This window comes from Ursus maritimus, unplaced genomic scaffold, assembly GCF_017311325.1.
Source record: "Ursus maritimus isolate PB19 unplaced genomic scaffold, ASM1731132v1 scaffold_12, whole genome shotgun sequence".
Taxonomy (NCBI): domain Eukaryota; kingdom Metazoa; phylum Chordata; class Mammalia; order Carnivora; family Ursidae; genus Ursus; species Ursus maritimus.
In genome coordinates this window covers 25,948,501-25,969,032 of record NW_024423564.1, presented here as the reverse complement: position 1 = coordinate 25,969,032, position 20,532 = coordinate 25,948,501, and the positions used below count along the sequence as shown (strand labels likewise).

The 20,532-nt window shown below is 46.0% G+C and overlaps 1 protein-coding gene across 4 annotated transcripts in view; it reads left to right on the top strand.

Annotated features, from left to right (window-relative positions):
* Positions 1-1,035: 1,035 nt before the first annotated feature.
* Positions 1,036-20,532, top strand: part of SLC44A3 (solute carrier family 44 member 3) — a 103,074-nt gene continuing 83,577 nt past the window's right edge. For all 4 annotated transcript variants that reach the window (XR_005834107.1, XM_040627005.1, XM_040627004.1 and 1 more), the window contains exons 1-5: positions 1,036-1,111; positions 1,581-1,688; positions 5,219-5,361; positions 7,491-7,627; positions 8,567-8,660. Coding sequence is in view for 3 of the 4 variants with exons in the window: in XM_040627005.1 (XP_040482939.1) it covers positions 1,085-1,111; positions 1,581-1,688; positions 5,219-5,361; positions 7,491-7,627; positions 8,567-8,660 (509 nt within the window). In the remaining variant the exon portion in view is untranslated. The remainder of the gene's footprint in view (positions 1,112-1,580; positions 1,689-5,218; positions 5,362-7,490; positions 7,628-8,566; positions 8,661-20,532) is intronic.

Below are 20,532 nucleotides of genomic sequence, written 5' to 3'. Positions count from 1 at the left end.
AAATGGATTTTTAGGAAATCCCTAAAACAAATGAAAAAGATATTTGAAATATGTATTTGGCATGAGATTTGCCCATGCAATCTGAGGTTACTTACTTCTTCCAACGTTAGGATTTATCACCATCAGGTCTTCAAATATGTCCTCCTCTCCATTTTTATACTGCTCCTTTTCCGCTCTAGCTCTATCTTTGATATTCATTAGGAAATCTAAAATAAGCTGCCCTATTTCCTTTTTTTAACCTTTTCCTGCTGCCGCTGGAGAGTTGCTGAAACTGTTCTTCTAAACACTAATGCCTCTTCAGCTGTATCTGTGCTACTGTATTTATCCCACGTTGTTAATAAATAGCATCAATGAACATTCATTCCAATTTTTGTATTTTTCATGCTTAATATTTCTCTTGGTTCTAGTTGCATGATATTTTTCCTGATTCGTGCTGCTCTTGTCATCCCTCTCAGCAGCGTTGGCAAGGAACCACCTTAAAAGTGCCTGCTTGCGTGCCTGGGTTCAACTCGTAGACCCACAGCTTGCTAGCATGCTTTCTAGCACGTCCCAGCACTGCTTTCCTGTGCCTTGGTTTCCCTCATTGTTTCGCAGATCACAATGATTTCTGCCTAGTTGATTATTTAACAACGCTTGTGAAGCCGTCAGAAGAGAAGCCGGCGCCGGGTAAGTGCTACTACCCGTTAGCTGCGTACAGCGCAGCACCCCACCGTCCCCGCCGGTGGGGAAGGATTTGCGGAGACTTTCTCCTTCTCGCTCTCTGCAGGGGCAGACCCGTTAATTAGGATCGTGGCGGGGCCCGGGTCTGCGCTTTTCGGGGAGACGGGCATCCCGGGAGCCGCCACCGCGCGGGTGGTTGAGGCCGAAGGCCCTAGAAAAAGGCGGCACTCCCGCGCGCAGGTGCCTGACCTGGGCGGGCCCGGAGCCGCTCAGGTGGAGCCAAGGGCCAACCAAGTTCGTGGCTCTGGGAGGCGGCCGCCGGGCGGCGCTGCGCCCCTTCCGGCCGCTGAGCCTCCAGGTCCCGCGCTCCCCGCTGCGGGCGCCGCGTCGGCTCCCAGTCCGCGGCCCGGCCCCGGAGCGCAGGATGCAGTGCCCCGGCGCCCCGCACCTGGTGAGCGACAGGGCCCGGGAGGGAAAGAGGCCCCGCGGGAAGGCTAGGGGTCCTGGGAGAAGGTTCGGGCGACCTCCCAGCACGCTTCCGCCTTCCCCAGTCCTCGCGGATAAAGCCCCCGCCCCGGCGCCGCTGAGTCCCGGGGACACCTGGTGGGGGGACGTAGGACCCCACTCGGGTGCTGGGGCGGAGGCGAGGGAGAGGCTGGCTGCGGAGCGCAAAGTTGGGGCCGCCTGCAGGTGCCCCTCCAGGTAAGGACTTGGCGACTGGGGACTTCACGTCCGCCCCGCACAGGTGTTTCAGAGCCTCCGTTGAAAGCTTCAAGAGGCCACGTTTAAAAAAGAAAAGAAAGAAAAGTTACTTTGAATAATCTTCAGTACGTTTGGATTCAGGTTGGGACCCATATGATTATTTATCCTCTTTTTCTCAAGTTCCTCTCCCTTCCCCCCTTTTTCCCGCCGTCTGGAAGGCTTCTGCAGAGAGAACCCCCAGGCCAAGAGAGTGGAGACCTCAGCTTTATCGGAAGTGCACAGATACGACATGGCTATTGCTGTTCTTTCTCTTTTGGACTGGTTTGGTAAGTATGGGTGCCTAGTAGGGAAGAGGCCACAGTGTGTGCCCTGAAATGACTGTGCCCAAATGGAAATCGACCTCCTAGTGCCTTCCCCGGGCGGGGGCGGGGAAGCCTAGGGCTCCAGGTGGTACCAGGTTAACGTCTGTGCTGCAATGAGAGACACCTGCCATTACCGCAGAACAAACATCAATCCCGGGGAATTCCCAACAGGTGACTGGCCGAATTGGAGAGGCTGTGTTATTGGTGCAGGCCACGTTCTAATGGAAGGATCCATTAGGAAATGAGAACCATCTTTCAGGATTGTTATTTAATATGCCAGTGTGTGGTCCCTTATTATCTGAGCTCACTGGATGGAAGTTCTCTTACCGTCTCAGCCCCCCCAAATAAAATATTCATCAACTGTTTACCATTCTTATAATACAGGAAAATTCGGGGTGAGCTTAGAAGTAAATTGCTCTCACTTTATCTGAGCATAAGACACGCACGCTCAGTATGTTGTGTTTAGCAGCTGACAGGGAAGCAAGCCTTTGATCTAAACTCTCTAGTTAGGTAGGTAATGATTTTTTTCCCATTCTAGTTTCCAGTTATATAGGATTGCTGGTAGACCTTGTCCGGCTGTGCCATTTTAGTCCTGGGAGAGTCTCTTGGCAGCTAAATCTTGATGCTTTGATACTTATTTTAGAGTTGTAGGTAACAGCAGAAGGAGCCCCACTCGGCTTCTTGAAAGATCAGGTTCATGAGAAGATCCATTCTAGATTGGGGCATGCTATTTGCTGCGCGGTTAATGATTAATTTATAAAGCAGCATAACAGCTACCCGATAGTAATTACCTTTGCGGCAAAGATTTCAGTCTGAATAGGCCCTGAAATACCGTGTTTGTTCCTCTTTCCAAGTTCCTCTTTCTTTCGAAAGGCATTTATTCATTTGTTGACTTTACCTCGTGGTTTCTCATGACAGACATGGTTACAGGCGCCGTGGAAGGTTGGGTCTTACAGGTGCCAGTGAGTGTTGTGTGTTGTCCTGTCACGGCCCTCTGAGCCCTCCTCTGGGAGCCAAGAGCGTGTACCTGCACCACCCCCCCCCCAGCATCCCCGCAGATGGCCCTGGGTCTACGGGCCGGCTCTCGTGCAAATGCAGTGGGCAGCTGTCCTGCAGGCGCTGGGCAGCCCTGACCTCAGGCCGTTCGTGGGATTCGGTGATCTTCCCTGGCCCCGCCAGGGTTCATACCTAGTGCACTGCCGAACTCTCAGCCCAACAGCCGCCTGGGGAAGGGTTTGTAGATGGCCCATCCCAGCCTGAAGAATGATGAACCATGTAAGAGGTGGCACAGAGCTGGAAACTGCTTTCCAATTACGTGTCCTTTGCAGAATAAATTTGAAGTCTTCAGTATGCCCGCATTCTCTCTACTGTATGGCATTTGGATAATAATGAGAGTGCTTCCAGCTGACTGGCCTTTCATTATCTTCTGCAAGGTTTTTTAACTGCGGATACTTAGGGCAAGGCGTGTTTTTCTGCCTCCGCTGTTCAGATTCCTGGTCTTCCGACGTCCTGACTGGTAACGGGGCACATGCTAGCCCGAGGTTATGGATGGTGCTGCCCCGAGTTGGGGTTGGACAAAGGAGGTTTAGGGTGAGGGGCCAGAACGAGAGGCAAGTGCAGTCTACCACAAAGATAAAGGGTGCCAGCCTTTGTTTATATTTGCATAAGACACAGAACAGAATGCCTCAAATTCTGGACCATGTCTGCCTCTACTTTACCTCTGCAGTGTCCTCCCCCACCTGCCCTCTCCCGTTTCTTTTAAAGACTTCATTTTCTGGATCTCCCCTGCCGCCGTGGACAGTGACCTCCTTGGTAGCCTCACCATACCTGGTATCCGCTCCTACTGTATCATCCACCATACGGAATTGTAATTGTGTTGGACATTAGAGCAGAGTTTGATGGTTTAAAGTAGTGAAGTATGGCAGGGACTCCTGGTGAACCACATCCCTCGCACCCTAAAACCAAACAAAACTCTCTCCTCCCACCAGCTTCCCAAGGGAGATACTAACATAAAGAATGCTGACAAAAGGCAAATACCCCTTCCTCGTTAGCTCTCTGGGGAGCCAGGCAGCAGCCCAGCTTCCCTTTCCTCCAAGTCCAGACCCAGTCGGGATCTTCCCACACTCCAAGCAGAGCGGGCAGGAGAAGCAGCCTGGGGCTGGGTCCGCTGTCGCCCCCCCCCCCAAGCACCGGGTGAGGGCGCTGTCCACCAGCAAAGGTGACACGCTTGGCCTGTCCCAAAATCTGACCTGGAGCTGAGTAAGTGCTGGGGAAGGGCCAGGACAGAGAGTCTGCTCATCTTCTGGGCTGAGTTCCTGGAAGGCAGGTACTCGGTTTTGTTCATCTTTATGTCCCCCCGTAACAGTCTCTGGCACACGCGGGGCACTTCAAGGCTGTTTTGATTTCTAAATTAGTGGTGAATGCAGAATATCTGCAACATATTTGACTTTGGGACAGCGTACCTTTGGAACATGGGGTGTCATTACATTTTATTGAGTGGTGTACCGTATCCTCACTCCTGGAACCGTCATGTCAGGACTAATTGTTAAATGGTATTGTATGCATTGTAAACCAGGGAACTTACCACAGTAGGGTTGCATTCTGGGAAGATTGACGATCTTAGTGGCGGGCCCGTGCATACAGTGCAATAGTCCTCTGAGCTGAAATTTCAGATATTCCGTATTCATGATGAAATTGGATATAAGTGACTATAGGTTGCAAGATGTTGTTTTCCAGAATTCCTGAGATTCTGTTTTGTTTGTTTTTGAAGATGAGCAGGGGGAAGGGCAGAGGGAGAGGCAGAAGCAGGCTCCCCACTGTGCAGGGCCCTGGGATGATGACCTGAGCTGAAGGCAGATGCTTAACCCACTGAGCCACCCAGGTGCCCCCAGAATTCCTGAGATTTTTTATTTTGGTACACATCGACTGTGTTGCCTCTGCCCCTGAGGGTCCCAGTCCCCGAAATATAAGACACAAAAAAAGAGAGAAAGGGAAGGAAGAAGGGAAGGCAGGAACAAAGGAAGGAAAGTCAGGGGAAACGGGAAGGGAAGAGGAAGGAGAGAGGGATGAAAGGAAGCTCCAGGAAGGAAGTAGCAGAGCCCCCTGGGCGCCCTTAGATAAAGCAAGACCTTGGGGGGGGGGCGTTGGGGGAGGGATTTGAGTTGCCCTGGTGAAGTGAGGCCCAGAAGAAAAAATGACAGAGTCTTGGAAAAGAGGGTAAGAAGTACCTGGAGGTAAGAACACGGACAGAAATCTGTTAGCCTTTAAGAATGTTCTCCCTGCCTGCCCTGTTAAAACCAGTGTGAGGGACAGCGTGCTGACTGATTGACGTTACTGACGATGTCGCTGAAGGAGAGCCTACAGTGATGCCGGGGAGATGTGCTTTCTACCCAGCTCCACTTTGTACCAACACCCTCAGGGATGCGGGGGGTTGGGGGGGTGGTGAGTCTTCAGCCCACTGACCAGGCTCTCACGTGCCGCTTGGGTTTTGCCAGATGTTCATCGCGGGCTACTCGGTGGCAGCGGGAGCCACAGGAAGACTTCTGTTTGGTTACGACAGCTTCGGCAACGTGTGTGGCAAGAAGAACTCCCCAGTGGAAGGGGCCCCTCTTTCAGGGCAGGACATGACCCTAAAAAAGTAAGTGTTCAAGTAAGTCCCCATCCTCGAGGGGCTGTACAATATTTCAGAACCGTGTCGATGAGCCATTTTGCACCTAGAGACTGTTTCTCCATTTAACTATCAGCCCTTCTCATCAAAAGGGAGGTGTGTGTGTGTGGTAGTAAAGACACAGGGTTTAGCATCAGCCAGTCCTAAGTTCAAATTCAGCCTGTGTTATTTTTCAGCTGTGTGGCCTTGGGCAGAGTACTTAACCTCTCTGAGCCAAGTTTTCATCTTTTCGACTGGCTATTATACCCACTGCACGGGTTGTTTTAAGGATCCGTTGAGATGCTGCATGAGCGAAGGCTTAATGAACATTAGCTGCTGCCGTCGTTCTCCATAATGTCTCGGAATCAGGTTGCTGATTGTGTGTTACCAGTTGCACGCCACCCACAGTATTTTGTCTCAGTGGAAATACCTGAATGCCAACTGAGACTTCTGGGGACCTGTGTCACACTCCCTGCCCAGTCTACACTCTCAACTAGGCACCGTGGTGTCACCACCCCCTCCAACTCCAACACAGAAACAGAAAGGGGAGAAGAGAGACAGAAGTCCCCTGAGAGGCAAAAATCCTTGGCCATGGTTTTTCTAAGAGGAGGACTGCCTTGTAATAATTTTGAGACTTGATGATCAAAAGCATCTCCCAGGAGAGAACATTTACAGATCTAAGTAGGTCCTGAATATAAATTTGAAGTCACCAAATACGGATCTCAGACGAGGCCTCTTCCACCCCCGCACGTTGCTCCCAGGAGGCGGGCTTTGCCCCGCGGCGTGGACCTCCTGCAGGCGTCTCCTCCTGCGTCTGTGGCTTGCTCACAAAAAGGAAGGACGAAGACGCTGCCCGGATGTACCCATGCGTGTGACAAACGGTCGTTCCTCTCGGAATTGTGACATGTATGTCTTATTCTCAGTAGCCAACAGGTGGAAGCGACCAGGTGTCCCACGAGCGGGTGAATGGATAAACCCAATGTTGTGTATCTATAATGGGATATTGTTCAGCCTTAAAAAGGAAGGAAGTTCTGACACAGGCTACGACATGAGTAAATCTTGAGGATAGTAATGCTAAGTGAAATAAGTCATTTGCAAAAAGAAAAATATTTTATGATTTCACTCTCTGAGGTGCCCAGAGTCGTCACATTCCCAGAGACAGCAGGTGGTGCTTGCCAGGGGCAGGGGAGTTACTGCTTGAAGTCCAGAGTTTGGGTTTTGCAAGGTGAAAAGCGTTCGGTGGGTGGGTGGGTGGTGGTGACAGTCGCGCCGCAGGGGCAATGTACTTAATGCCACTGGCTCTACACCTACAATGGTTAAGATGGTAAAATTTTATGAGCATTTTACCACAATTTTAAAAAATTAAATCAAGTATGTGTTTATTATACGTCCAGGAGATCTGTTCCCCATCTCCTATTAGGCCACCTCCTTCTCTCCCAGCCTCCTGCTAGCACCCCCTCTCCAGGTCCCTCCCCTAGAGGCCCGCCTGTCTAGCAGCCTCCTGGGCTCTTGTAGCTTCCCCGGATCTCAGCAGCCTGGACAGGTGTGGGGCGTGGTCTGGGAGCTACTACTGCTCCCGTGGCTCCTGGCCCCGTGAAGGGCCACAACCAGCGGCGGAACAGCTGGTGTGGGAAGGGTCTCATGAGTTTCCTAGCTCTCAACCTGGGAAGCAGGGGTGGGGGGGGAGGCAGGCTATTAGTACACAGCCTCAGCTCTCCCCCTTCCGCTTCTCCCTTCCCCAAGTTCAGCTGTTCTCTGAAGTATAGTTGAACACTCAGGTGCAAATACGTCTTCCGTGGACTTCGTTGAGTAGTTTATGCACTGGCCTGATCTAGTACCCCCGGCAGTTTAATCAGACCCTTCGCCTCCTCAGTGACTTCCTCGGATCACCCCTTAATGTTCTCTCCCGGGAGAGACATTTGAGCATGGTTCCTACCCTGCCCATCTCACAGATGACCCCTGGTAGGCAAATACATGGTGCATTACGCCGAGGCATTTGGTTATAAATGTTTACCTTTATTATTCCCACATATGATAACGTGGATTTTTTTTAAGGCCCCTAATTAAACTCGACGAGAGGAAATGCTCTGAGACAGTCTTCTGTTTCATCTGTTTCGTAGACACGTGTTCTTTATGAATTCCTGCAACCTGGAAGTCAAGGACGTGAGGCTCAGCTCTGCCGTCCTCTGTGTGTCCAGCTGTCCCGAAGAGCAGCTCGATACCCTGGAGGAGCTCCAGCTCTTCGCAGACAACAACGGTAGGCACCGAGGGATGGGGGCTCGCTCTTCCCCCTCAGGCGGGGAGCCACAGTGGGGTAACCACCGTGGGGTACCCGGGGCAGACCCAGATGAGACCGCTTACCCCGACACTGCCTTCTCCGCAAAGCTGGAAATTGTCCTGCTTGTGGCGGCCTCTTCTTGCACAGACAAAGCCTTAAATGTTTTCTCCTGGGCTTGTGTACTTTCATTCAGGCTTATCTGGAATTCATCTGAAACCCTAGCTGTTCTCTGCTCACTGCCAGGGAGTGGTCTTCCGTATGGAGCGTAGCGTAGACTGACATGCAGGGCCCAAAGGCAGGGTCAGACAGAGGTCAGAGAGCTCTGTGCACACGGGCACATCCAGTGCCAGAGAGGGGCTGCAGGCTCGGGGCTGAAGTGCCAGCAAGTATGTTCTTTCATTAAAATGCTGGGGCCGTGGATCCTTGCACTAGTCATTAATGTAGCTGAAGGACCTGGCTCTGAGCCCACTCTCGAGATTTTCATTATAAGGATTAAACAAGCAGAGGAAAGTAAAAGAAATTCGAGGCAACCCACTGCAAAGTTTATCTGCCTGTGAAATGGTGTGCCAGATTTTGAAAAAATTATTTGCAAGGCTGGGTTAAAAATATTGAGCCCAGGCAATAAATCATCTTCAGAAACCTTCAGATGACTGTTGTAGCAATCATGTAACTTTAATTTTGATTTGAGATTTAGCGGGGAGAGGGAGAGAGAGAGAACCTAATCTGACTTCAAATTGTATGATTGTATGCTTATTCTTTCTGCGTTTAGGTCACCTGTAGACCTGTTTTCTAAATCTGAGTGATTTATTCCCTTTCCTTCCTGGTTTGGTAAAAGGACTATGGTTTTCTTACTGGCTCCCCTCCAAAGCTGAGCACAGTGTAGAAAAATGCTACAGTGTGTGTGTCTTCTGCTTCCAGGGTCCTTCCTGTGCGTTTATAGTTTGAATTCCATCAACTACACCCAGGATCCAAAGGCAGACTCACTGTGCCCCAGGCTACCAGTTCCTCCAAGGTAAGAAGCCTCCATGTTTTTTCCTTATGCTCCAACAAAAGTCATGGGGTATTCGATGTGTGTCTGTTGCTCTTGTGGGCTTTGTCAGAAGCACAAAGGCGATATCCAGTAGAGCCCCACCGTCTAGAAAAGGCCAGGGATAAACAAGGAGGGCCTCCCTGCACCATATATAATGGACGATGGATTCGGAACCAGGCCACAGGAGGAGAAAGTCAAAAATGAAGATACACACTGTCGTAAAAAGACCACACTAGAGCCAGCAGAATACGTGAATTATTACCAATTGAGTGGTTTTATAAAGTAGTTGGTATGTGTTTTTTCTCCTCCAACTATTTATCACAAGGTGGAAATGGTTTACTTTTGCTCTTTTATTACAACGAGACGGTTAGTTTTTATAGCTGTAGATTTCTCCAGAAGGCCGAGTGGCCACCACTTCCATCTTCCCAATGAGAACTGAAAATGGGTCCTTCTAGAGGATTCTACTTGTTCCTATCAGCTAGTGTAGTGCCTGGCACACAGAAGCACCACAAAGTCTGTAGAATAAAGTCATGATTATGAAGCAGGGATGTGTGGCCATGGTACGTGGCTCCCATTTGAGCCATTGAGAAGGTAGCGGGGAAAATGCAGTTACTACTCACAGCCACTGTCAGGATGCTGAGATGTTCTGAAGGAGGACTTGGGTTTATTTCGCATTACCATTCTTTTAAAAGTTGTCAGTATGTTTGCAATGAAGGAGACCTCTGTGCAGAATCCCTGAGAAGTAATGATAATTTAAGTAGAACAAGGTATTATGCCAACTGTCCAGCACGGTGTTGATCAAACAGCAAGAAATTATTCTATCAGCCACCCCGTCCTGTGGACCCACACCTTTATCCATGCTTAGGAGTATAAAACAAATAGCACTCTCACAACAACAAGCTTTCCCCTTGCTGCGTATGATTCTTACTAATAGTTCCAACTCCATTTCACTTTTTTAAGACAGTAGTTTGTTTCATAATCGAATGGGTTGCAAGTACAGCTTGAAAAATGCTGATCTAGCCGGTGCTTAAAACAAAACACAACACTCGGTAGATTTTAGCTCCACAGGAGGAAAAATCTAGTTAACCGTTCTCCTGGCATTCTTTTCTAAAATAAATACTTTGTGTTACAAGTAACTGAAAGAGGAGAGAATTATTTGCGGAGGAGAGTACCCATTGTGTATTTCTATGTCTTATTTTAGAAATTCTGAGTCTCGTCAGATGTCATTAACGTGCTTCAAGGAAACATAAGGAATGCCAAAAACATAAACTGCAGTGTTGTAGTGAATTAAGTTATTTAACACTTGGAGAGAAGGGTTTTTTGTTTGTCCGTTTGTTTTAACCTTCTGCCCTTTGGCTGGCTTCCTGTCCCCTCTCCCCCAGACCCTGGCTACTACCATTCACTGTCTGCTTCTGTGAAATTGACTGTTTCAGATTCCACATATCAGTGAGGCCATACGGTATTTGTCTTTTGAGAAGGACTTTGTTAAGGAACACAGTTTGTAACTGTGCCTGCAGAGGGAATTGAAAGAGAATGGAATTTTTTCAGGTTACAGCTTAACCAGAGGTGGATAAATTCTTATTATAAATGGAATGGCAGCTGTAATTCCATGGGAAGCTTGTATCTTGATGATGTCGATGATAATGGTGAACATTTATTGAGGTTTTGATAGTTGCCAGGTACTTTTTGAAGATCTTGACATGTATTGATTCATCCGGACCTCACAAAACCACTGTGCTATAGGCATTGTTTTCATCCCTAGTAAAGCCTGGTGCACGGACGGGGTGAGGCGGCCCAAGCAGCAAGTGCGAGAGCTGGCATGCCAACCCAAACAGTGTCCACATTCGTTTCTGTAATCCAAAGCCAATAGTCAAGGCTGCATTGGTTGTATTTTGCCTGGCAAATGGCCTCCTTGGGCTCACACCAAGGTGGGGGTGGGGGAAGCCCCATAGCCTGTGTCCTAGGGTCCCCGTTTTTCTGCCTGTCACGCCTGTCCTGGGCCTTTCACCCCCGAAATGCAGACCTTTTCATGGAAAGACAAACCTGTTGATTGACTTTTCTTGGACAGAGTTAGGGAGAGAGAAATAGCCTTGAGAGCTCCATTTCCTTTCCCTACACAAGCAAGAGTTTGTTTTAAGATGGAAATTATCATATTTATCATAAAAGAGCAGTGCCAAGAGTAAAAGCTTGAAATCATGAGAAGTGTGGCCATAGGGCCAAAGAACGTTTTCTAAATACCTCTGTTGACTAAACCAATTGTTTCTTCTTCCTCTGTCGATCACGTGAGGTGTAACATACCCTTTTAGAGCAGTGGGTGAATATCAAGAAGGTTTGTGTCCCAAGGTATGAGTTTTTAAGAGCAGTGAAAAAATAGTGCAGAAGATAACAAGCAAGCATATCTTTTTCCCTTGGAGTTTAACATAATATTGTATTTTGAGCCCCCTGTGTATTTAAAATCTAAAAGGCTTGTGTTTTTCCATCCGGTAAGTTCTAGTCCTAGCCTCCCACGTGGGTGCCCATGCATGTCACTGCATTGTTTGATCAGAGAGGAATTCCAGCAGGGCCATCTAAATATGCAGTCAGCTCTTTGAATTACTTCCTGCAAATTTGAGTGGCTTTGCTGGTGGGGAGAGGAAAAGCAGAAGTGGGGAAGAAACCACAATCTGTGGCCCAAAGTCATATCCCCTCCCCAACTAATGAAGTGCTCAGCGGGCAACTGGTCAACCACACACCAGGGGTGACCCACATTTGACATGCTTCTCTGTGTCACCCTCAGGGCTGAGATGGGCCATTCTTTACCAGCACACGTTATAAAATGCCTGAAAAGCACCAACTTAACAAACAATGTTGACAGAATTAAGGTCTTACAGAAAATTGTGTTTGGGGAAAAACAAAATGACATTAAATTTACATCTGACCTTATTTTTCAGAAATACTAACTGAAAGCTCAGAAAACATTTGCTCTAGCAACTATTCAGATTCATTGGTGTTAAGACTGTTTTTGTATTAGAAAAGAAAAAGAAATTAGAGGTTTAAAACTCCTAGAGAGGGCGGTAAAAATTACTGCTCTCAGGTAGTAAGAAAGTTAACTGAAAAACTACAAATGATAAGAGAACTTACATAGGTGGCAGGAAACACAATATACTGAAATCTGGGGGCGCCTGGGTGGCACAGCGGTTAAGTGTCTGCCTTCGGCTCAGGGCGTGATCCCGGCGTTATGGGATCGAGCCCCACATCAGGCTCCTCCGCTGAGAGCCTGCTTCTTCCTCTCCCACTCCCCCTGCTTGTGTTCCCGCTCTCGCTGGCTGTCTCTATCTCTGTCAAATAAATAAATAAAAATCTTTAAAAAAAAAAATACTGAAATCTGCAGCATTCATTTATTTTTAAAAAGACAGCTTTTACAACAGTGAGAAAAAATACAAAAATGAACTAGGTACTTTAGTGCCTAGAGACAAATTTAATAAGAAATGTACAAGAACCATAAAAGAACAGTGTAATATGTTCCTGAACTACAAGGAAAAGTTAAACAAGTGGAAAGACAGTGTCGTTGACAGTATGGCCATACTGAGACTCTAAAGATCTCATTTCTCCCTAAATTGAGCTATGCATTTATCATGATCGCAAATAAAACAAATCACAGAATTTTTTTTCACTAACTAGATAAGCAGATTTTAAAATTTATAAGGAAATTTTAAAAAGCTCCCCCCAAAAAATCTGAGAAAAACAACAGAGACTAGCCCTTTCAGTTTTTAAAACATATTATATTATAAAGTTTAATTAAAATACTGTAATGAACGAACATGAGTTTGCTCCCTGGTGAGTCACAGACAGAAACTGCACCAGGTGACTTGTCGCCCAAAGGAAATTTTATTTGCCGCAAATAAGGAGGTCATGAGGAGTAACTTCCAAAGCCCTGCCTCCCGGAGCAAGGGTGGATGGGTTCCTTTTATTTGCAGTTAGGATGAATATTTCGACAGGGAAGCCCTGTCACGGTATGTAGAGGCGGGCATCAGGTCGCATATGTGTCTTGAGGAAATACGCCGGTACACACACTGTATGTTTTGGAAGTGAGGTTCGTGCTGCTCTTTGCGTGGAGATTTCAGTACTAGGTGAGGTAAAGGTAGCTGTGGGCCACTCCGTGGGTCACTCCATGGTCCATCTGCACAGCTGTGAGGTGGAGTTAAGCTCAAACTGGTCTGGGTGACCAGAGTCAGGGCGGGTCATTATTGCTTGAGGGGCAGTTTTGGTTTCCAGAGGATGCTATGCCCCTCGGGTCTTTTGCCTAAATTAAGAGATAAGCGGGAAAGAAGAGTTTAGGGGAAAATGTGGGACAAGGGTCATTGGGTACAAGCAGGCTAGCAACAAAGGTCACGTCTTGGGGTCTAGCTGGTGACAGTACTAGTTCACGTGTAGAAAGATCAATAGAAGATACTGGATAATCCAGGAATAGACCCAAATGTTTTCAGAAATTTAGTACATGACATGGGGCGCCTGGGTGGCACAGCGGTTAAGCGTCTGCCTTCGGCTCAGGGCGTGATGCTGGCGTTATGGGATCGAGCCCCATATCAGGCTCCTCCGCTATAAGCCTGCTTCTTCCTCTCCCACTCCCCCTGCTTATGTTCCCTCTCTCGCTGGCTGTCTCTATCTCTGTCGAATAAATAAATAAAAAATCTTAAAAAAAAAAATTTAGTACATGACAAAAGTGGCATCTCGAATCAGTGACAAAATGACAGTCCACTGAACAAGTAGTGTTGGGGCAACTGGACAGGCATCCAGGGGAAAAGCTGGGTCTATGCCTCATGCCTTAAATGAATAAATTCCAAATGGATTAAAGATTTTATTTTGTTTTTTTTAAATTAATTTGTTTTTTAGAGGGAGGAAGGGCAGAGGGAGAGGGAGAGAATCTCAAACAAGCCACACCCAGCGGAGCCCAACACAGGGCTCGATCCCACAACCCTGAGATCATGACCTGAGCCGAAATCAGGACTCAGATGCATGCACGACTGACTGAGCCGCCTAGACGCCCCAAATGGATTAAAGATTTTAATGTAGAAAGTGAAACTAGAAAATACTAGAAGCCAAGGGAGCATTCTTCTATAACCTGAAAGTAAGGAAGACTTCTATCTATGACTTAAAACTCAGAAGACATAAAATAAAAAACAGGTAAATTTGGCCACATTAAAAAGAAGCATTTCTGCCTGACAAAACACAAGAAGCAAAATTAATAGGCAAATAAGTTGCAATTCATATAAAGGGATTAGTTTCTCTAACTTATAAAATATCTTGCTAATCCAACTTTTGAAAGACCAGTAATATCTCGGTATGAAAATGAGATAAAAATATGAACAGACGCTTCAAAGAACAAGCACAGTGTTGTTCATATTGAAAGAGGTTGGACTTCCCTTATGATAGGGCAAATTCTAGGTAAGAATCTAATGTTTTCCCACTTCTGATGGTTAGATGACAGCATCTAAAGTTGAATAATGTCCTCTACTGGCAAAGGTGTAGGGAAACTGACCCTTTCATACATTCGTGAGGCAGGATCTAAGGAGGGCAATGCATCAGGATTCACTAGTGATGAATGTATATACCCTTAAATCAAGCTTCTCTGCTTCTAGAAATTCATTTTTTTAAAGCTTATTTATTTAATCTCTACACTCAACGGGAGGCTGAAACTCACGACCCTGAGATCTAGAGTCACATGCTCTTCCAACTGAGCCAGCCAGGCACCTCTCCACCTCCAGAAATTTATTTATTTATTTATTTTTTTAAAGATTTTATTTATTTATTTGACAGAGATAGAGACAGCCAGCGAGAGAGGGAACACAAGCAGGAGGAGTGGGAGAGGAAGAAGCAGGCTCATAGCAGAGGAGCCTGATGTGGGGCTCGATCCCATAACGCCAGGATCACGCCCTGAGCCAAAGGCAGATGCTTAACCGCTGTGCCACCCAGGCGCCCCTCCAGAAATTTAATCTATGGGTACATTTGTACTGCTCTGAAATGACATTTGTGCAGAATTATTCACTGCAGTGTTCATAATAGCAGAAGAGTGAAAACCATCTACGCGGCTGTCAGTAGTGGGGCTGCTTACGTAAAGTAACACTATTTAGCTGTCTGTTTGGTAAAAGACAAGCAAGCTAGGAATAGCTGAGAATGTTCTCAGTCTGAGAAAGAGCATCTATGAGAAATCTGCAATTAATGTTACACTTAACGGTAAACTATTGAATATTTTCCCCTCCAAGTTGAGAGGGGAAAGCAGGGATGTCTGCTCTGACCACTAACATGCAGCAATGTAATAGAGGTCCTAGGAATTGCAAAGGAGAGGAAGGAAAAGAAATACAAAAGTGCAATCATCTTTATTTGCAGATGACCTGATTGCTTATATAGAAAATCCAAAGGAGTCTACGAAGTAGCTACTAAGTGAATTTAGCAAAATTTTAAGATATGAGGTCAACTTGTGTTTCTATACATTGCAACAAGGGTAATCATTGTTAAAGTCCATCTTTAGCAGCATCAAATATTATAGAATAACTAGGAATAAATTTAACAGAAGACATGGAAGATGTTGACTGAAAATTTTAAGACCTTTCTGAAATTATAGAACTCCAAAATAAGTGGAGAGATATACCTTATTCATGAATTGGAAGTTTTAATATTGTTAAGATGTCATTTCTCCCCAAATTGTCCTACAGATTCAGCATAGTGCCCCCAACATATTTTTTTTTAGATATTGACAAGTCATTATTAAAAAAAAAAATACAGAAACACTAAAGACGGAGTCAGTCTCTCTCTCTCTCTCTCTCTCTCTCTCTCTCTCTCACACACACACACACACACACACACACACACAATTCTTGAAGAACAAAGTTAGCTCATACCACTGGATTTTATATAAAGTTGTGGTGATTAAGACAACGTGGTGTTAAGAAACAAAGTTCCAACGGAATACATTTGAAGGTCGAGTTGACTTTATTAAATGACTCACGAAATCAGACCGCGTCCATCCAGCAGGTGGAGGAGAGCTCTGCGAAGTTTAACGCAGGTTTTTATAGGAAGGAGGGCAGGATAGAAAGTTACCAGCAAAAGGGAGGGCTTGTTCCAGGCCAAGTGGCTTTCCCGGAGGGGGAGAGCAGGGGGTCTTATCATGCTGATTACCTCAGCCTTGTGGTGCTAATTGAAAAATTCCTAACTGCCTGGTTAAGACTATATTGGGGGGGGGGGTTGAAAAAGCAATGAGTTTGGAAACTTGGTCAAAGTGACACCATTTTGGGCCTGTGGTTTTCTTTTTAACAATTACCCCATTTTGATCAGACTCTCCGAGTAACTGAGAGACGTGATCAGAATGTAAGGCGTTAGTGCCAGGCTCAGCTACTGCTCTGACGTTCTTGCGGGTTTTGTTGTTCCGTTGTGCTGTATCCATAGGTCATGACATTTTCGCTTAACCTCTGTGATATTCACAGGTCAGGTTTCAGACTTACATTAAGTGGGTCATTGTCATTGTTCCTTAGACATTCCAGTCTTAGGGAGATCATTTGCTTTGTGGACAGTGGCTACGATCCTGGATGTAAAGCTTTTGAGAGAATAGGGTGCCCCAGGGAGATTATTATGATTACTGTAAACAGGATAAATCCCAGTATTTGGGGTGCACTTTAGAGCCATACCCCCAAGACCCTGTAGAAGGAGTCACCTTTAAGCCAAGAGCTTCGTTCTGTGATTCTATGTAATTGAGGTTCAATTTCCCCAGAAGGTGTTAATCCAGGCACAGCCCCTGGTGTTGGCCACAGCAGACACACCTCCTTGCTCAGGTACAAGAGAACCAAGGACTGTTCTGATATCAAGGACAACTTTGGCTAGAGAGTCTAAGGAAATGTGTTGGGCTGCTATTGTTTTAACAGCAGATTTTGCAGTAATTTTGTGAATTAAGGAAAAGTTTTCAATCATAGCCTCATTTACATTTACCCCTAACCAGGGAAATCAGGATCTGCCAGGAGTGAATCCTGAATCCTGAAACCCTCCTTGGTAGGTCAATGTAAATTAACTCAAAATGGAAATTAAGGGGAGTCAACCAGTCAAAAGTCTTGTTTTATTTACAGTTAGATTTTCTCCTAGCCTGAAATGAGAGGTTACCCCCACTTAGCAATGACCAGGGAGATACGGATGAAGGTGTTATCTTTCCAGGCCAGCGCCCGAGTAAAGGAAAGGAAAAGAAGGAAGGGGGGTTTTCCGTTTACAGTACGAAGTCTGAATCTGGTGTCTCAAACAGAGGTCAGCTCCGTCTCCTCCTCCTCAATTCAATTTATCCAGTGTGTGCGCAGGACCAATGTCAGGTGGAGCCTTTGTTAGCTGTGAGATGTGTCCTCAAGGCTCTGTGTCTTTTAGTCTCACAGCTGTGTCAGTGGTCAGGAGCACTTGGTGAGTCCCTTCCCACCGGGCTCAAGAGCTGTTTTTTAACAATGATGTTTCCAAAACACCCAGTCACCAGGTGCCAGACTGGGACCAACAGGAGCCTCTGCACTTGGGGGTCAGGGAAAGCATGTGTAACCTGTTGATGGTAGGCTTTAGCGTAAGGCTTTAAAGACTTGCGGTAGCTGGTCATACTAGCACGAGACAGGAGCAGTAGAAAGTTGTTTTCTGAGAGAATTCCACAACATTTGCAAAGTTTTGTTAAGGTTTGTATGATTTGCTCAGTGCAGTGGGTGCTTTGATCACTGGAGATCAGGGAAGATATACACCCAGTGGGAAACATATTTTCCAACAATTTCTTTGCTTTTGTGGGGACGTCAGCCTTACAGCAGGAAAAAGCTTCAGCCCATCTGGGAAACACACCTACAGCAGCAAGAACATACTGATAGCCCAGTCTTTAAAATTGCAAATTTATGAATACATTTCAAAAGTTCTAGAAGCATGTGCCTTTTGAAATTTTCCCATATAGCATTAACATATACAAATTTTTATTTGTATAAAATTTTATTTGTAACATATACAAATATTTTTTTAAAGATTTTATTTATTTGACAGAGGCAGCGAGAGAGGGAACTACAAATATCTTTTAATTTCTCTGTGATGAGAAGCTAAAAGTAGATAAACCTATATTTAGCGATTAATGTATTATTTGGTCTTATTTGGAAATGATCGAGGTATTTAATGAATTTAACTTAACTCATCATTTAACCTAACTCAGCAAAACTTTAAGGTTTTAGATTACAAAAAAGAAAAAATTTGAGAAAGCTACTTAAGTAGGCATAAATATTGCTGAAAAGCTCATTTATAAACGTCTATCTTGATTACTTCTATTTACTTGTCCTTAATTATGTTAGATTACCTACAAAAACTTCATTAAACATTAGGCCAAGTCAGGCATTAAGCTTTTTTTTTTTTAAGATTATTTATTTATTTATTTGACAAAGATAGAGACAGCCAGCGAGAGAGGGAACACAAGCAGGAGGAGTGGGAGAGGAAGAAGCAGGCTCATAGCGGAGGAGCCTGATGTGGGGCTCGATCCCATAACGCCGGGATCACGCCCTGAGCCGAAGGCAGACGCTTAACCGCTGTGCCACCCAGGTGCCCCTAAGCTATTTTTTTTGACAGATCTTACAAGCATTCACATGAATTTATTAGGCTAGTAAACTCAGGTAGAATAAAAGTTTTATATTGAATCTTGATGTCTGTTTTAATTAAACCATCAGTCTGAAATTTGCTTTCATATCAAATATTTTTCCAGATCACATGAACTTGAAAAACATTTGAGTGTCTAGTTTCTATCTTTCTGAGAGTTTTAGAATGGCCAAACCTAACAAGCATTTGCCTTCAAGCCATATAAATAGAGCTCTTTCACAGGTTAATTTCAGCAATACGGTCTGGGGGTATAAAATCCCATAGAACTACAACATATGCATGCATGCATTCAGCCACTCATCGCCAGCAACAAAACCCAAAGGTGGAGAGACCGGGGTGGAGAAACAGGAAGGGATTTCTTTCAGTGAGACCCACACCGGGTCGGCAGTGGATTAGGGTCCCAAAGTCGGTCTCCAAAGTGCTGAAAATACTTCCTGGTTTTATATAAGGAAAATGTAGGACAAAGGTCGTTGGGTCGGTGCAGGTGGTCAGTAAAGGTCAAGCCAGTCACTGTTTGGGGGTCAGTCACGTGGGGTCTTGCAGGCTCCTGGCAGTCCTTATTGCTTGAGGGGTAGTTTCATTCCCACGTGGCCTGTCTTGCCTGCAGGGTCTTTTGCCTGAGTTAAGAGATAAAGTGGAAAGACCTTAATCTGTTAGAAAATACAGACTGACGTCAAGAGAGGAGGCAGTTGAAGTCCTGTTTCATTTGACACACATTCAGAGACACAGAAAACTTACACCTTCTAATTTAAAATGACCTGCCATGAAAAAGTTACAAAATTTACTAGCTATAGAAGTTGGATCTGAGGTTGTTTTTCCGGTAGATGGAGTAAGTTAAGCTGAACTGTCTAGATGACTAATGCTTTTAAAAATATATTTGTAGGGTGCGTGGATGGCTCAGTCGGTTAAGCATCCACCATTGGCTGGGGGTATGACCCCGGGGATCCCCGGGGTCCTGGGATCAAGTCCCACTTCCGGCTTCTTGCTCAGCGGGGAGTCTGCTTCTCCCTCTGCCTGCCACTCCCCCCAGCTTGTTCTCTCTCTCTCTCTCTAATAAATAAAATCTTAAAGTATATATATACATTTGTGAAGAAGACACTGAAGAGAAGTTATTTGTCCTTGGCAAGTCAAGTTCCAAATGACCTTTTCATACCCCCTTTTTTCTTGATAAGAAAACGAGATGGGCTGCAAAAGCCCCCTGAGAACACCAGACAGAGCGCTGAACACGCACATTGTAAGCGCACAGGAAAAACCCACAAGCGCCTCTTAGTATGACTTCCGTCCCCTTAAAGCCAGAAGGTTTACACTTAGCAGCGTTTTGAGATAAACGGGAGGTTTGGGGATTGGTAAGAAGGACTGGCCGTCTTTGAATTGTTTCTGGAACCGCACCTCTGGTCAAAACCAGGACAGATTGTAAAACCAGGACAGCCGAGTTCAACCCCACGGAGAACGGGGTTGCCACCTGACTGATCTCAAAGGACTGACACACCCATCCACCTGCGGGAGTAGCTTTCCTCGGGGTACCTTTAGCTTGGAGAAGAACTAAAAAAAAAAAAAAAGTCTTCTCAGGCTCTGAATATCAGCTTTCAATTTGACCAAATTCCTGATTCTAGAGTTAAGTCCATTCAGATACCTTGTCAGGTTCCAGCCAGGACAAACAGTGACTATTTGGGGCAGTATTAACCTTATAGACCCAAGTGGCATCCTGGAAGAGAGTTAGTAAAAGACAGCATCTTCACAAGCTCTAGAGTCCCTGTCAAAGATAGCGAGGAGAGGAAGGACAGCCTGCACGTGCCCAGACCCAAAGAAAGCCCAGCCTCGTTCTCAAGACCCAAAAGGAGACGATCGAGAAGGAAATAGTTATTCCCAGGACAGAAAGAATCAATAACCCATGGGTCTATACGTGGAAAGGAAGAGAAATGTGAATTTTTATGCCCCTACTCTCTGGGTTCAGAAGGTAATCTGTTTATAAGAAGTCTTGAGGCTCCTCCCGGGGCTTAGGAGATGCTTTAACTATGGCCCTTAGTTCGACCTTTGACCAAGGGCTGAGAGACACCTGGGCAGGGTTTCCAGTAGCCTGGAAGGGTCTTATTTCAAAAGGTCACTGTTAACAGTCTCTTCAGAACAGAAAGGCGGTTGCATCGCTCAGTAGGCTCACTAGCCTGAGTGCTTGAATCAAGAAGGTGGGGAGCGGGGAGAGTTACGCAGTCTTAGAGACTAGCGCTAGGTTCCTCTCGTC